The sequence below is a fragment of the Prenolepis imparis genome, unplaced genomic scaffold (genome assembly GCF_030444845.1).
Source record: "Prenolepis imparis isolate NDT839.2.m4 unplaced genomic scaffold, iyPreImpa1.0 SCAF_11, whole genome shotgun sequence".
Taxonomy (NCBI): domain Eukaryota; kingdom Metazoa; phylum Arthropoda; class Insecta; order Hymenoptera; family Formicidae; genus Prenolepis; species Prenolepis imparis.
The window spans coordinates 3,708,733-3,727,956 of record NW_028141169.1 but is presented as its reverse complement, the minus strand read 5'-3'; the positions used below and the strand labels follow the sequence as shown (position 1 = coordinate 3,727,956).

The following is a 19,224-nucleotide window of genomic DNA, read 5'->3' as shown; positions in this document are numbered from 1 at the left end:
TAGGGAAAAGCTACCATTAAAATTAACAGGATTGTTACTGAAAGAGAGACATTTTTTTATATCACATATTTATATTATTATATAATATTTTATAGAAACACAATCACGTAACACCTTTTCATATTTTATATATTTAATTCATATTTATATATATTTAATGTATATTTTTATACATCACTTTTTGGTTAAAATGTAGAAAAAAATGTACTGCGTAATTTACATTAACATGTTTCTATAAAATACATAAAATATATATAAAAAGTTATATAAATCGTGAGATTAATGGGTTCAAATATAATATTAATCAATAATTGATTAAAATTTTACAATAGCAGTATTTTATTTGCACAATATGCAAATAAAAAAAACAGATATAAAAATACATCAATAGTTAATGATGACTTATGTCAAACAGTGTTTTGAAATTAATATTGGAAATGTGCAAAATTATAGTGTAATTTTGTGTTCAGGGCGATGGAATATCTTTATCCAGCCCTGTAAAAATGTGGCATTTCCGAATATGGCACAACGAGTTCTGGATCCGGCGATTTCTTTTCCTCTGGATACCATTTATCTTCTGTCAAAGGATCTTATCATATCGTATCGAGGATATTATAACGTAAACATATAATCGTACACATATTTATAATGATTTCTCGTATTTGCAACGTCAGAAAAACAAAAAAAACAGTACCGATATATTAATTAACAGTACTGATATATTTATTATCATTTAATGGGAATAATTAATCCGACAAAGATATAAAAATATCAAAATTTTTTAAAAATAAAACAGATAGAAGATTGATATTAAGAAGAAAAAAATATATAAACCAAAGTCAAAATTATCTTTCCTTTGGATTTATTATTAACCATATACTATTATTGTCATAGTTTTGAAATAGAGTATACTTTGTGTCAAAACTGGCCAAAAAAATATTTGTTAAAGCCTAACTTGATCTACGTGAACAACTTTGTTTAGGTACGCACATCCGCTCGTTTTCTTTCAAAGCATGCGGTATAAATGGTAGTAGCATACTGCCATTAAGCAAACAGAGGACTTGTGTGTCTGTAAATACTTTGCCTTGCTATAAATTAGCGCATATGCAGTATACATGTGCAGCTTAAAACGTATACTTATTCATAGAAAATTATATTTTAATACCTCGTACAATTCTATATAATTTTACATTTACGTTTCATTTAATTTAATATTAAAATTTCAAAATTTTAATCTAGCAATTCTAGCAATAATATTAAATAAAATATATTTATCTTTATATTATTATTCTTCATGTAATGCCATCATTAATTAATTGCTCTGTTTCCTTTACTCTTCATCTTTTTTATAATAACTTTTCGATACATTTTTTTTAATTTTAATTAAGATTTTTATCTCTTTGCTACCTTTTTAGAAAAATTATAAAAATTCAAGAAAATATAATTAAGCATGATTAAAGCATTAATATTTCACAAATCCAAAATTCAGTGAACTTGCACAAATCTCGAATAAAATTATATTTCAATTAGAGTTAATCTTCATTCGCTTGAGACAGATTATATCATTGATTACCGTAATAGTATAATAATTTGCAAAAAATTAAGACAATGAAATCTATCTTCGTGAAAAGCATCACAACTAAATTTATTTATTTTAAATGAGAAGTTACATACTCGATTATTTGTCGAGTTTGCAAGAGAAAAAAATTGAATCTTCAGAGAAATTGTCATTAAAATAGAGATATATAAGATTTTATCGAGAAATTTGCGCTTATCTAAAACAATCTAAATAAGTATGCACGTCGATCATTTAATGTGATAATCTCGCTCATTGCATCAAATTGCTAGCGGGATGAAATGCTGCATTTGCATATAACCGACAATCGCGAGGGTTGAACGAACCGCAAGTTCGCAACACATAACACGATAAACACGTCAATAACACCTTGTCGGGGAAATAGTACCAGCCATCTGAAACTACTAAATTTAGCTAAATGCAAAATCGAAGCGTATCTTCTCCTTTTTCCAGCTATAGAAATCTTCGAACACATCAACGATCAATAGTGCATTTTTTAGATTTTCGCTCTACTCAACCGTAAAATGTTTCTTTTAACTACGCACTTCAAACATTTAAATAAAAAGAAAGAAATATCTATTTTTATGGATCAAAAAGTTATACTAGTTTTAGTAATTTTTTAGTTAACGCATGCATATTTTCTTTTTATTAAAATTGTCAAGTTTACCAAGAGAATTTAACGAAAAAAACTGGAACGTATGTTTCGAGAGAAATCTCGCGAGAAACTATTTTTCTAAATAATATTTTATTTAACCGAAAAAGATACATAAGATTTTTTTCAATGATTTGAGAGATTCTTTGCGCCAATAACTTTTTATGCACAGAACTTTACATTAGAAGGTTTCTTCGACAAAAAAAAAGTTTCAAAGTTTTCGATTCTAAATCTTTTTTAATAACTTTTTCATAACTTTGAAAATAGAACTCTCTTCTAGTGTCAATCTTTATTTGACTAATCCTAACGATCATTCTTGCAAATTATGTAAAGCGGATAATCTCACATGTTAAAAAAAAATGCTCCGATGATTAAGTTTGTTTTGCAGTACCGCTATCAGAGCGAAATCTCGAGCATCAGTCACTAAAGTTGTGTCATTTTTTTGCGACATACCGTCGAGTAAAACGCAGAAGAAATATCTTCTGACGCAAGTTAATGCCTTTGTTAACTATGAACCAATTAGATATGCCGTTCTCGTATTTTTTTCCTTCGAATCGAGCGGAACATTTTGCCGCTGAAATTCGCGCGAATAGAAGTGACTGAAAATTATCGAAGCATTGGTTCGCAAATGTTTTTTTAAGTCTTTCATTGGAACGGGATTCAAAAGCATTTCTTTTTCAGTCTCTTCATTAAATGGAAAGTGCGAAGAGGAACAGGGAAAATCGAAATAAAGAATTCGATAGAAAAAAAGAATTCGACGTGCGCCTATCGCTTATTCAGCGAAAAAAAAATCGATTACACGTTTTATATTGCTTTTGTCGGAGTAATGCGATTGGTTGTTGGTGAAAAGTGCGAATTCACACGCGAAAAACCAATCAACCTAACGAACGAACGCCACAACCCGCCGTTTATCACCAGTTAATCTTGCAGCCAATTCAGCTCGCATTTTCGCTGCGCATTTTAGCGAGTTAAATGCAGCTAGCTGTTTCTCACCCCATGCTGGTAATGGACGCAGTCTTCATATCGAACGAATAAAATCCAGAGTCAGACGACCACATTTAGCGTTACGTGTGACACTAATTTAAGTATAAAGTATTCTAGCAAGCATAATTATAGAGCTAAAGGCCTTCTAAATCTCGCTTTATATATATCGAATGCAATTTATATTGAAGAAAATAAAATAAAATATCGCGTTTAGCTAAAAATATAACGTCATGATACAATTCTCTTGAATTTTAATATATATGCTTAATAAATATTAAGTTAGTATCAAGGATAATAAATTGTGACGAACTGCTTATCGATTTTAAGAAAAAAAAAATTCATGAGACAATCCACGCGTACATCACGCACAGTTTTATTATAAAAATTGCCTTTTCTCAGTAAAAATTATTGGCTCACTAAACATTTGTACGCTAACTATTTCAATTTGTAAAATATTCGTCCTATTTTGCCAGGACATCGTATATTCGTTCAGAAGCTAGAGATTAAAATGCTTAGAACGACAAAAACGCCACTGAGTGAATCTCTTCTCAATTCGATGGCGCATACATTGAGAGAGCATGATATATACTGATATATATACTAAGCAAACAAGTCAGCCGCGTAGCGTGAACAATTGTTTAAACGAGCTGACAATGCGGACTACCGCCGTCTGCACAAGCGCGACACACTTCTTTTCTCTGCTACATATGTTTGGAGCGCGTGTCGTTGGCCCTAACCAGGCACTATGAAAGGTTTCGCGGGTCAAACATCCTGATGGGACCGAATAATGTCAATGCGTGCTCTCGTGAGAGCATTCAACTACGGCAAATAGGCTTGGTAGCTAGCGAAATTATCAAGAGCCCGCATATAGAACGCGATGCATTCCATGCATCTTATTTTTCTCACGACGACGATTACATCATATGCCAGTTTATACTATTTAGAGATACACGAGATCTCTGTCTAAGGTGATTATTTTATATCATTATAATCGGTTGGGAATAAATAATGCAATCGATAAAAGAATTGATACATTAAAGTGGAACCAATATCGCTAACATCATAATATAATGCATTTTTAATTAAAAATGATGAGAGAGGCAAAGCGTTGATTAATCGATACAGTTAGAGTACCTCTTTTTGCTCATGGACAGTTTATATATTTCAAAAAATTTGTGCATTTCTATCATAATATGATGGAATCACAAATTTTATTTCCCAGTGTGTTTTTTATTATAAACTCATTCTAAATTTATTGTTTTTGTAAGAAACATTTATATTCTCGTCCCCCTTTCCACCTTTCTCTTTCATATAAATTAATAAATAAATATATATATATATAATTTTATATCGAGTAATTTGCTGAAAGCACTTTAGTATTCATTTTTTGTGGCTTCAAAAATATTCATTCCCCTTAATAAATAATAACTAGAATAAGTATTAATTGGCACTTAAATTAATGACCGATTTATTCGATTTACAGGAGTTTAAATTTATGATTACGTCTTCAAATTTCGTGAATGTTATAATGCAATTGATGTAGTTTATTTAAATAACGCAAACGTCACTTTCTCATAAAGCGCATTGCATTATGCAGCCAAGACAGAAAGAGAGAGAAAATGAATTATATTAGAGATAATTTGCAGTAAATTTGTTAAGTCGTTAAAGAGGATAACAGTTTAATGATCCCTGGGAATATAATATATTCTCATTGTATCAATTCTCATCAAGTATGTGATAATGAACGAAATTATATCGTATGTAGGTTGCTGTTTAATAGTTAATTAATTTTTATATAATCTAAGTACAACATATAATTACTTATATAATCCATATGCAACAACTAATTGTCATAACAATAACTTAATAAAAATCTATAAAAAACTTCTTTCATATTTATTTGTTTATATTAATAAACTACAAATATAAAGCGAATTTAAATATAATTTAACATAAATCAGTGCTCCCTCGACCGAAATGTGATAATCAATAAGGAGAGATGTTCTCCTTACAACCAGTTGAAAAGATTTTAAAACTCAAATATAATTGAATATAATTAATCATACACAGAGAGAATTTTCTCTTAGAATTTATTGTTTTTGTGAAATCATGGTAATCGTGGAACAATATGGTATGGAAAGAATTTTATGAGAATTTCTCTGGTTAATATTTATCACAATAAACATAATAATATCTACACGTTAAAATATAAAACATGTTTGAGTAATTTTACCATGCAGTTTAGTAAAATTAATCAAACATGTTTTATATTTTATTGTGATAGATATTATCATTTTTATTGTGATAAATATTAATCAGAGAAATTTTCATAAAATTCTTTCCATACCATATTGTCCCATAATTACCATGATTTTCAGGGTAAATTCTAAGAGAAAATTCTCTCCGTGTATAATCGAATATAATGGAATATTTTTATGCACTGATTTAATAGAACTATCGTATGACGTACAATGTACATCATCATCAAGGATCTTTAAAAGTTTCAATATTTTTTTATGTCAATTAGTATGTGAAATTAATTTCAAATGTTAAAGGATATATAATTTAGACGAATTTCGTGTTTTATTCGTCGCGTGCAACAATTGTAAAGAATTCTTGTCGCACTTTGCCAATAGTCAACGATTTCTACACTTCAGAAGGTATAGCACGTGCGCGCTAAACTCAAGTGTTAGCGGTTATGAGTCCTATCTACTTATGTGTATGTACTACAATCACGTGTTATCTTTCTTAATGTGCACAGAAACACATACACATACACACGTACCCATCCTCAATTCTCTGATGTATGCATGCGTTTAACCGAGTACCCGCGAGCAAATAATTTCAAGATAAGATAAGTTATATACTTGGGTATAGATAACTTTATTGCCTAATATGAGTGAACATGAAAAAATGTGCAGGTAACTGGTCAAATATATAGTGTCAATACTGGTACAGCAACATGCAATTATAAAAGATGCTGAATTATTGTGATCCTTAAATTACATATATTGGAAATATTAATAGACATTGTATTAAAAAAAGCTCCCTCGCTATATAAAAAAAATTGTTAATAAATCTCTCTCTCTCTCTCTATTCTCTACTCTATTTTATTCTCCACTTTACACAAATAAATGTGCAAATTTTATATGAAACCTCAAAACCAGACGTATTTCGTACGAAATATACAAGTACGAGAATGCAGAAAGATTTTTTATATTTTTTAAGATTATAAAACTTGAAAACTAATTGTAAGACTAAAAACACTATGACTCATAGATAATGCATTTCTTCTGTTAGACTTTCTAAATATTTCACATTTTAGTGTTCGTATATTACGTTTCTTACGAAAATAATATAATCATACATGTTTGAAAAAACAAAGTAGATAATTCAAATCACAGGAGGAAAATCATAAATGATACTGTACACGATAATAAGAGAAAACATGATACGAAAATTATAATAAAATAGTGACTGACAAATAACGTAAATCAGAATAATTTTATGACGAATGTTATATGTTGAAATAAATATATACAAAGCAAGTTTAGACTAACAATAAGCGAACGAATACGAATATCAACAAATATTAGTGAAAAATTATTACTTAAAATTAAAATAATTTTATAAAAAACTGAAAAACGTTAATAATTAATGCCTAGTTCACGCTTATTCAATGATTCATGATTATTCGTGCTTGTTTATTTCGTCTGGACCCTTAACACTGGAATGTCAATGACGAACCTGATAATTGTCGTAAAATCTAAAAGCGAGAACTGCTTGTTTAATTGATACCGTGAAATTATTGAATAGCGACTATCAATTACATCATCGAAAAATATCGTATCAAGTTTAATCTAAAGGGTCACAATTTTATTGAATTGTGCGAGCTATATATATAACTTATCTATAGGAATCGTGTCAGATTTTGCCGCGATCGTTCGAGATCAAGGCCGGAGATGATCTGAAGATGGAGAAGATCCTGAAGAAGAGATTTGCATTCGCCAGGTGTAAACGACACACGCACAAGGTGATCACACGAAGAAAGAATCTTGTCGCGTTGCAATAAGGAGAACCCGGCGACACATATCCACACGCCCACATACATTCTTACATACATACATACATACATGTATATAAATAAACGCATACACGCACCTATGTAGACGACTTCCATCTTGAGATATTCGGACGTAACAGTACCGGATCGGACCGCAGCCGACGTAATATCCAAGGGCACGCGTTCCAAGAGGGGAGCACGACGGGATCACATTAATCATCGGCGAGATTCGCGCGCGCGTAAACAGCGCGAAGGGAGACGAGGAATTCGAGCCTCGGAGGTTAGAATCGGGCACTCGCGCTCGCGCGCGCGCGCTCACACGCTCAGCTGCTTATGCCACTTGTTGATTCCGCACTGACAAGTCGAGACAAGAGACAAGAGGCACCGGTCGTGCATGTACACACGACGCTTATTCACTCACGTAGACACACTGATATTAAGACACTCTTCTCCGCGCTTCTTCGTCGTCTCGTGCGTATCAACTCTTTTAACTTTCTCTCTCTCTTTCGCGGACAAGATGACGATACGTTTCAGCCTTCAGGATCGTCGTCCTAGCAGGAGACGGCGCGACGAGATACTTCCGATATTTCGCAACATCCTCGATCGATCGAACGATCTTTCGATGCGGTTCTACACTGTCATTGACGAACGGAGAGTAAACGACGATCGCGGAAAGGGGAAACAGGGAACAACGCGACACTATGCGAGTTAATGTCAATCGACGACTGCTAAACGCGGACGCGACGCGCGTCAGCCGTGCCACCAACGAACTGGCAACCTCGGACAGCTTGTTTAAGGCCCAGCTTCTCCCACCCTGGTGCATCTCGACGGTATATAACTCCGTGTCGTCGTGCATCCGTCTTCGTATATCGCCTTTCTTCTCACTTTAATCGCGAGAATTTCCCCTTTCTCCAGACGCATTCGTGGGCCTTCTTCTCGAATAGTCATACGAAAAAGTAATTAAAAAAACGTTTAACCGCACGCACATCTCCATTGATGCAAACAAGAAAAGTAGACGATGAATGAAATTGTCATAAGACGTTCACTTCCTCATATATTTATGTGTATGCATGCGTGAATCTATCTATAGAAGTCGAAAATTTTTTACATCTTGTCAAAATCGAACATATGCAGATAGCTAATCCATTTGCTAATTCAGAAAAATAATGGAATATATGTAAAAAATATTTAATATCTTGGAAATGTTACTCTCTACATTAAATAATTTTTTTTTTCTTCTTCTATGTAAAATTATGCCCGTTACGTTTTCCATAATACGTTCCAAAAATATTTATTAATATACTACGTAATTTTTTGTAGATAAAAGATAAATAACTTCAAGGTAAGGGGCCTTTCTATTGGAGGTCTGAGTATCTGAATCCCCTACTGATTGTAAGGCCCAGAGTATCACAGGTAAACAGGGATTCAGAAAGCAGAAGGTGTATTCTAAGATGAAACAGGTATATAGACGTGTGTTTGGGCCCACTCAGAGTCCACCACTCGAAAATTTGATGCCTACAATTAATTACATTATCTAAATAACAGACAAATGATAAGAAATAAAAAGAGAGAGAGATTCACATTAATATGTATGCACACACTAATCTCTTTTTCACACATACACATATATACACTATGAAATAAACTAGAATATATATGTAAACAAATTAGAAAGTTGTGTTAACAATTATGCATGAAACAATCTGAAAATTAGAAAATAAATAACCATCAAGCATGAAACTTTGTACACTTTGTACACTTGTATATTAAAATTTATTTTCAAATTATTTTTTGATAGAAACAAAATTTCACGAAAATTTATCCCAAAAAAATTCACATAAATATTAATTTTATAGACTATTCTCTTGTAATTTTAAAAATTCAAAGCAAAAGTGAACCATATTCATCAATTATAAACGCGTTTACTTAAGATCTTAATTCAAACTAAATTTAATTTAAAATAAATTCTACTAATTTTATGAGATTCGATTCGATTCTATTCCAAATTCTTATTCCATACTGCAGAGTTTTCGATATTCAATATCAGTTTTCAATTTCGAATAATTTTGAATAAGAATTATCGAGGTCAAAATCGTGTAGAGAATTGCTGAACCGGAAATTTCAATCTTTGTTACTGATACAATGAAACTGTTACATTTTGTATCATTGTTAATGTATATTCTCGATATATATATATATATATATATATATATATATATATATATATATATAGTGGATATATGTGTTGTGCTACGGAAATGCTCGTGTCAATAACCCAGAGATAGCATCTTGATGTCGTTACATATTGGCTTCACCGATAACGTTATGCATGGTCGCACACCTGATTCGCGCGTTATGGGCACAGATCTAATTAATTTCGTATCTAGAATCTGTTTATAGTAATGCCAATTAATATTCCGGTTATGAACGATACGAAGCATATTATCCATATTTTAACAATATTTCTCTATGTGTACATTCTAAAAGCTTTTAATTCATAAATTTCATATCTTTATATATCAAAATATTCTAAAAAGTGCATAGCACTATATTTCACCACTCATTTTTATATGTAATCTACTTTAATAAAAATTTAATTGAGAATTTAATTACAGCATTTTAATATCAAATTTAATAGCAATTTAATATCAAAGATTAATAAATTTTTTGCGAATTAAAGCTGAGAAACTTAACACATTCAAAAACTTAACATATTTCATTTTTAATTATTATTCAATTAATATTGCATCACATAATCATCATGCTTGATTTTAAATTAATTTTAATTGTCAAGATATTAATTTATTGTAAACTACAATTTTATAAATGTATGTTTATCGAAAGAATTATCAATAAAAAATAAATATGTAATATAAATAAATGACAAAATTTAAGTAAATAAATGTAATCAAGAAATCTTATTGTTAGTAGAATAGTCAAATTATTCGTATCAACAAAATTGTGATGATAACAAATAATTATTCCGCTATTCATGTCTCTGAATAATATATATGATGAAAAATATATCTGATTGTGAAATCTTAGGTTCGTGCAATTTCGGAAGATAACTACTCTCTATTTCCAAAATTATAGAACTTATGAGACACGCCACAGAGCAAAGAGATTATCGTACAATTCTCGAAGAACATGTCTTCATTTTTGTCTGCATGCAGACGTCTGCGATATGATATGTTCTTTTTACGACACACCTCTATTTCGCGATAACAATTTTATGATTCACTATCATCTTAACTGCATTTAGGTAAATGCTACCTAGATGAAATATGATAAAAATTTCTTTCGTCAATATTTCTTATAATCTACATGTATATTGCATATTCAGCATATAATGTGCTGAATATATATTTTGATTATTGATATATTGATATTTATTATTGAAATATAGAATATATTGATATATGTATATGCTCAATTTCAAAATGCAGTTGAGCGTAGATGACACGTATATAAATGCATTTTCAGAGTAATTTTTACTGCAATTTCAATGAAAATTAATATCTAGATTTTTTAAAATCCCTTTTAAATATAAATTTCAAGCTTTTCAGATTTTCGATTGTTACATGAAAATTGCTATCTTAGATATTTTTGTTCAGCAATACAAAAAAAGCTTTAACTTCATAAGAAACGTGTGGGTTTTGACAGAAAGAAACATTCCGTTAGCCATAGAGATATTTAGACCACTTACAATTAGAACAATGATTCGCCAATACAAAAATAGTGCTACCGTTATCTTTTCTAACATTCTGACTGTCAACAATCATTGTGTATTTTAACCAACTTAAAAATATTAATGCGTATAAATAAAGAATACTGCAAACACATTTTACTGTAATTTTGTTTTGCAACGAGAAACATCTCTCTATCTTCTGTTTTAAAACTCATCTTATAAAATTTAATATTTATCGATAAATTAAATTTCTTTTATAATACTTTTTAACTGCTCGTAGCGAAAAGAAAAATAATATTAATTAATATACTGCATAAGTTAAGAGTTAAATTAGATTTATCAACTCTTTGTGGTTTTACATAAAGATGAGCTGTACATAATAATTAATGATTTATGATAATCTTCTGTACATGTCCTTCTAATTATAAGTACATAAGACAGCAAGTCACACAAAAGTCAACGAAAGTAAAATTTGTGACCACTAATTTTTAAGTATTTTCAATACTTCACTAATGATGGAAAATTATTATGTTAAATAACAGCCAAATTGATAATATTGAATTAAAAATGTGTTTCACACAAATCAAAATACCTATTTCTTATTTCGAATCATAAATGATAGAGAGAAAAAATTTTCCACAATATTTATATAAAATTATAGACGCATTATTCTTGCAGATATATACAAAATTAGTATTAATAAGAATCACATATCATAAAAAAACATGCAATAACGAAAATGGACTTCCAATCAATCATTAATTATTATACTTACATATATCATCATCCATTTTCTATTAACTTCATATAGATGTACAGAAAGTTTTGCGAAAGGATTTATGTTTCACCACAATCTTTGATTATATTTTAACTCTATGCACCTACTATACATTTTTTAATTATAAAATTAGTAAATTGATATTTTATAACTTGGTCAATTTTATAATTCTCTGAATAGCCAAATAATTCGAGATGTATAGTGACAGAAAAATATGCTTGCAATATATTGCTTTTATAACTATAATTAAATGAACACTGCATGTATTTGTCATCTCGATATAACTGACTGCTCATTAATTACATCCGTGCATTGTGATTTAAATCGGCTAAAGTCAAATTGGCAATTACGATGAAATTATATGTATATAATCGTCAATTTAATCGACATAAAAAATGTCTTTATCTCGTATCATTTTATTATGTAGTTTAATAGTATATATGCAAATTTTTTATTCTTTCATATATTCTTCCGCAACTATATCTATTAATCAAGAGTTTTGAGTAAAATTGATTAACAGTCAATACGAAAATTTCTACGAACAAAATCAACTTGTAATAGAAAACACATAAAAGCAGAAGGAATTTATGATGTATTCGGCATTAAAAATCGATCACATTTCGATTACTGAATACCAGAACAACAAATCTCCCTGTTCATTTGCTAATGGAAGATAACGTCACTCGAAATCTTTACGATTGCTTAGCAATAAAAATGCTTCTACCGTACATATTACATTTTTGCAAGTACTGTTTAAAATTTAATTTTGCATCTTCTAAACATAAGTTCACTCGATTTTGCACAAATTGTCCAACACTTATTCGCGAGAAGCGATCCACGGAAAGTACAGCGTGTCTATGAAGTTAGGGAACTTCTATAATAAGAGAGAATCTGACTTTCCATAACTTGGAACGACCTCATGGGACGCAACCCGTGACGACACTGCGCGGTATCTAGATTTCGACCCTGCGGGTGATCTCTCCACAAGTTAGCGCCGACGCATCAAACACAGAGTTTTGTCAAAATTGATTTATATAAATTGATTAGTTATAAAAAATGTGCGATAAAGCTCACAAAGTGCATCTCCATTGAAAGAGACAGAGAGAGAGAGAGAAAGAGATTTCATTAATATTTATATAGCTAAAATATCAACACACTTTGCAAAAGAATATTTTTTCCCCTATAATTTCTTTGATTTATAATAGATTTTTCGCCCATATATTAGCGGTTAATATCGTGCCGTTTTGAGAAATAAAATTATAGATAAAGAGCGATAGCATAATCTTTTTTTCGTACGGATGCATTATCTCGTCGATTGCGCTTTCGGACATCCGCTGCCGAATGCAGTTGCTAGATTTATTTGCCACAACATTTAAGTACACAAAACGAAATTACCTCAATATCAGCATCGGTTTACGTTATCGGCGCTACCAATGTTCGTGTTTTGCACGTTATATTTATACGTTTTAAAGCCAATTTAATAAGGCAAGCGAAAGGCGAAAAAAAATAAGAACGCAGACAGAGCAATCCATAAAATCGGAGGAACTATGGTCATAAAAGACAATAATAATCATCTATAAAAAGATATTATGCTGTGAAAAGTTAAACACGCGCTGAATAAAGCGAGATGCGAAAACGTAATATCGCACCGATCATTTCTATTTATAATCGCATAAACGATATGCGTGATATCACGATTCTACGTGATAGATGGGATAAAGTATTATTAACTGCAATTAAACGCGATAAAGTATAAAGCGAGATCGGTCTAACTAAATCTTTTTAATTTTTCAACTTTTCCTGTAGCACTTACTGCAGTTTTATAAGAACTCGTAAAAATCGGAATTAAAAATCAGCCTGATTGATATATTATATGTCGCGACCTTCTCTTATCAGCCCAAATATACAACTTAAGATATCTACATTCATCAGGAATTGTACTCATAATAAAACTTCATAAAACAGAAATTCATATAAAGAGATAAAGACTCTTTGATACTCAAATTATTCATTTATATTTTATATATATAATAATTTATATTTATCTTACAAAATCGTGACTTTAATTCTAAATATCACAAATTACAAAATAAATTTACGATGAAACTTACTGCTAACTTTATAATTAGATAACTATATTATCTAAACATTATTACATAACGCAACAATTAAAAATGTATTCAAACATTATCTTTGATCAGATAATATATCAATTAATATCAATTCTAATTATATAAGATTTTGTAATTTGTTATTTCTAATGTTGTAATTTCAAATTTGTGTAGGTAATGCAAAAATTATGTAAATAACAATCGAAGAGTCTTTAAAAAATTAGATTTTCTGTTTTAATCATTTAGAATCACTTTTTAAATCGTGCATTAAAATTTTTTATTCTTTGAATTCTTACCTTTCGTGCTTAAGATTTGCTCCTCGACAGTCTCGACCTGCTGCGGTTCCTCCGATTCCTGAATAATCCAACGAATTTTCCTCCGCTGCATCTGAAACAAACCGCACGTAACAGTCACAGTCGATAATCCAATAAACTCTAAAAATGCGCAGCACGATTCGCGCGATCGGTTTTAGTCGCTCGACTGAATAAGATTAGTAGCGTAAGGCAGATTTAGAATTACTCTGACGATATCGACGCGATTACTTTTTATGGACAAAGATTGATAACATGAACAAGTACTATTTCTATCAGTGTAATAACAATTCTCTCTCTCGGAACTTCTAGACTCACGAATATATATACATACAACATATAATTTTCAAATTGATTCAAACATTGTACTTGCATACAAAGTACAATATTTCAAGAGTACAACACGTTATTGTCGAAATATTTTAGCTTTATTTTCGAGCTTGTAATATACTTAAAGACAAAATTTAGATTTTCAATTATATAAACAATTTTAATTCATGTATTTTGATTAAATAAAAATTAACTAATTCTTTCAAATTCATAAAATTTGCATGGAAAAATTTAAAAAAGTTATTCAAAATCTAGATTAATAAATAATTATGTTTTAAAAAACACTATTATTATTACTTATACATGCTTTCAATTTTTCAACGAGCGCATTATATTATTTTATCTCCTTAAAACCAATTGTAACACGAGCATTCTAGCCTCACACTATATGTATAGTGATTTATTGCGCGCATATCTATAGATGACTTCTACCTGTACATATACATATGACATTTACACAGTTTGCGACACAATTATGCGCTTCCTATTGTATAATTACTAACGGAAACAATGTTAACACTATCAGTGACACTTGCAATGAATAACAGTAACAACACTGACAACGTTTCCTATATACGTCCAATATTCGTAATTAACGCTTTGTCATTGTAATTCACTCTCAATGACCATGAAATCGTACTCGTGACGCCGGACGCATCATTCCGCGAGCAACGAATATAGCGCGCGATAATCAGCTTTTCCTGACAAATCATTTACCTCGGAAAAGTTCCTCGTGACATTAGGAAGATGCGCTTTTGCCGCCTCGTCGTCAGACGAACCGAGCGTCGTCACAGACGATAAGCCGACGAACGAGCACTGACAGTGATTTGTCTGTCAACGGAAGTGACACCCCAGCTGACTATCCGGACAGCTCTCGTCCGCCTGTACGCATCGTGCTTACTATATGTCGACTTCGTCACACGAGGAGGAACTGTCAGTCAGCACACCTACACGTTTGCACCCGCTGCTGGCCGTTCATCTCTCGCGCCGCGTATCTCCTCCCGGCGAAGGCGAATATCGTCGCAGCTACAAGTCGCGCGGCATCGCGGAGCCTGTTAAAACGTCATAATAAATGCGATAATATATAACGTATATATATAGATCAAATCTCTGTTGAGAATCATCGTCTTTCTTTATCTACGATCATCTATCGATCTTTATATAGACAAACGAATATAGGAACGAATCCGGAATCCACACAATGCATTTTGGATATACGCATATGTTATATGGGAGTCGATTTTCAGACAAAAACATCGGCAGATGATTTCAATAAATAAATTCTTTCCGAAATGTATCAATAACATTGGGTGAAAAATATGAACAAGATGGAAAAGTATTTATTTCACGTACATCTGATTATAACTTTAATTGGTTACGTTTAAAAAGAAAAAAAAAGAATTTTTGTAATTACATGCAATTTTCTATCATTATATCATTCAAATGGATCTTACAGCTGAATAAAGCAAACATATATATATACGTGGGAAAAGCAATTAGTTGCGTTTCTGTACAAAATATGCAGAACGAAAAAATAGGAAAAAATATGGCTCCGTTGATTTCGATTCATGACGATTCACTTTTCCATGCACATATATTTTATACATATATCTATCAGACAGACTTTGATTGTCACGTATTGATGAACTTTTCTAATGTATCAAAAGCATACTTACTGTCAAAACATGATATATATTATTGAGACACGAGCAAAATACACACAGCACAGCACTAGGAGAAAGACGGTTGTACACTTTTTCGGCGCGAAATCGTTTCAAACTTGCAATGTTTATGCAATACAACAAGACGTCTTGCGATGCAGAACTAATGGCTTCTTCGCACGATTGCGACAATATCATTGCACACGGTATATAAGAACCGACGCAGTAGCCAATCAGATTCTCGCTTTTACAAAATAAGCAAAAACGTGATTGGCTCCGCGTTACTTCTTATTGTCACATCTTCTTATTATATACTCTATGGCAAGAAACATAAGCGCCACCTCTTCCGCTGTAAATAATTATTTATTCTCGAATGCACTGCATAGCATGGCATGATGGTCAAGATAGGTTAGACTCTAAAGAAACAAGAAAAGTATAAAAGAGAAAAATAGTTTTTTTATATCATTTTATATAAAAATTAAATTATAAAAAGATATATAAATAAGTATAAAGAATAAAAACAGTAATTCCAAAATGTATCTCATGTATTATTTGAATGAGAAAGGAGATCGAGTATATACTTTAAAGGTAATTATTGTAATAAACTACACATGCATAATAATTATATGTGTATATATAATTATTTTTATATCAAATGAAGATTATACGCATCTTTTTTAGTACAAGCTATAAGTTTTTTTATTATTATAGTAGTATCTTTTGTAATAGAATATTCCAAACTTTTTCTCGTTTAATATTTTTAAATTAATTGTTTGCTTAATTTCTTTGTAGAAAATGGATCCTAATGGAAAACCCACGTTATCAGCACATCCAGGTAAATTATTAAGGATAACTATATATACTTTTATCAGATCCACATTTCTTACTTTCCAAAATAATTACACTACAAAATAGATAATGTTTTTATATATTTATATTTAATAATTTTATAGCTCGATTTTCTGTGGAAGATAAATATTCAAGAGAAAGGATTACAATGAAGAAGAGATTTGGCCTCCTTTTAACGCAGCAACCACTACCTAGCTATTAATATTATACAAATATAAAATCAAATCAATTTTATTGTGGAAGATGTAGAATGTAAATGAAAGAACTTATATATACATATATAATAGTATAATATTTCATGCAAGCATATAATCTGTATATCTATACCAGAAATAATTCAAACTTTGTACTTATAACTTCCGTTAATGATAATTGATACAAAAAATAGGCATATATATGCAGAATCATACTAATGCATTCAATGTTATAACTGCAACTTGTATATAATGATTATCTCTAATAAATACTTATTGATATAACTGTTAAATAAATAAATTTATTTATATAAAATAATGGATTGTTCTGTTAATATGGCAAACAAAACCATTTATTACATATTAATTTTCATGCAGATACATATATTTATTATAAACGAATTTTATTTACAGTGTTCTTTCACTATATCTTGACATATTATTTATAAAAAATAAAAATTGTATACAGTATTTCCTAATTTGCAATATAATAGTTTTATTTAGAAAACTATCCTAACAAGATTACATATAAGAGCAATTCCAATAGCTTAACATGAATAACATTTTCAGTAGTGTCTATCAAATTAATACATATGTATATGTACAATATAATAAAATTTATTACAAAGCCGAAAATATAAAATTCTTGCTGACAACTATCTTACAATTACATCTTTAACCATTAATAGTAGACCAATGTGATATTATTTAATCTGTTTAATAAAAAATAATAAAAATGATAGCTGCATTATTATGAATATATGCGCTTTATACATATATCAATATGTATATTACATTAGCTATATACAGTATTCCTTTTTACAGTAAAGTTATTAAAGTTTTTAAAGTTATTTATCAAATGCGAATATTTAATGATAAGCTTAATTTATAATAATAACATATAGTTTTGTAATTTTTTAAAATAATATTTATTTATATATAATTAATAAAATAAACTACTTTATAACTAAAATAAACATTAATAATTAATCTTATTCATCAACATATGTTGAATATTTAATTTAAAATAAAAGATTGTATATAAAAATATCTTTAAAAAAAAAATTATATAAAATTATTGTTTTTATCTTTAATGTATAAAATATCAATGTATAATCGAAAAGACATTACATTATTGCACATATTGATTTGTATATACATAGTATATCTTATATTTATTTTTACAATATGCTACAATATAATTTAGTGAGTATTGTGTGTGTGTGTGTGTGTGTGTATGTATATGCGCACATGTATATGAATTTTTACGTGTCTCAAATATTTTAATAATTATTTAATATATAATTAAAATTCTTTTTTATATACAGAAAAATTAGTATACAAATAAAAACTGATAAACTGATAAACTGATAAACTGATAAACTGATTGGATAAATTGATTTTTTAATGAATATTAGAAATGTGTATGTGAAATTAAATATATTTGAATTTATTTAAACTTATATTTAAGTCTTTTGCAGTATTTGGAAAAAAAATATATATGATTTAACTTATTACTATTTACATAAAAAAATTAATTGTATATATACATGTACATATTTTGGTACATAAGATTAAAAAATGTAATAAAAATAAGATATTTCCTAAATATAATAAATATAAGTTGTATAAATGTTATACTATTTAATATAACTCTCACATGCATACAAAGTGGGATAATAAAAACATAGTTTTATATAAATATATTAGAGAGAGATATTTAAGAGATATTTTCAATTTAAGAAATATATAAATATCAATAATCAATAGTATTTTGTGATTACCCTATATTTAGAAATTAAAAATTTTGTAGATAAAAAATTATAACACTTTAGAAAACATGGCAACACAAGAAAAAATCTTCCTAATAATATCCCATTCTGATGAATAAATTAATTTGACATACATTTTTCTCTTCTTTGTATGTATACATTATATATATATATATATATATTAAAGAGAACACAATATACTTTTTATATAGTATTAAATAACTCCTAGTTTACATACCAAAATTATATCTGTAA

The 19,224-nt window shown here is 29.5% G+C and overlaps 2 protein-coding genes across 10 annotated transcripts in view; one reads left to right on the top strand and one right to left on the bottom strand.

Annotated features, from left to right (window-relative positions):
* LOC145942533 (dystrophin, isoforms A/C/F/G/H) overlaps positions 1-15,518 on the bottom strand; it is a 429,734-nt gene extending 414,216 nt beyond the window's left edge. For 7 of the 9 annotated variants that reach the window (XM_083049358.1, XM_083049354.1, XM_083049360.1 and 4 more), the window contains exons 1-2: positions 14,926-14,961; positions 14,149-14,239 (exon numbers count right to left, since the gene is read on the bottom strand). In XM_083049358.1, coding sequence (XP_082905484.1) covers positions 14,149-14,239; positions 14,926-14,946 — 112 coding nt within the window. In that variant the 5' untranslated portion in view covers positions 14,947-14,961. Of the gene's footprint in view, positions 1-7,373; positions 8,066-14,148; positions 14,240-14,925; positions 14,962-15,210 lie in introns of those variants that run through there. The other 2 variants (XM_083049357.1, XM_083049359.1) reach the window with 2 other exon arrangements.
* A 1,147-nt stretch (positions 15,519-16,665) lies between these two features.
* Nop10 (Nop10 ribonucleoprotein) lies at positions 16,666-17,501 on the top strand. Its single transcript, XM_083049553.1, has 3 exons — positions 16,666-16,742; positions 16,947-16,989; positions 17,108-17,501. Exons 1-3 carry the CDS (start codon positions 16,689-16,691, stop codon positions 17,203-17,205), a joined length of 195 nt encoding a protein of 64 aa, XP_082905679.1. The 5' UTR covers positions 16,666-16,688; the 3' UTR covers positions 17,206-17,501.
* The last annotated feature ends 1,723 nt before the right edge of the window (positions 17,502-19,224 follow it).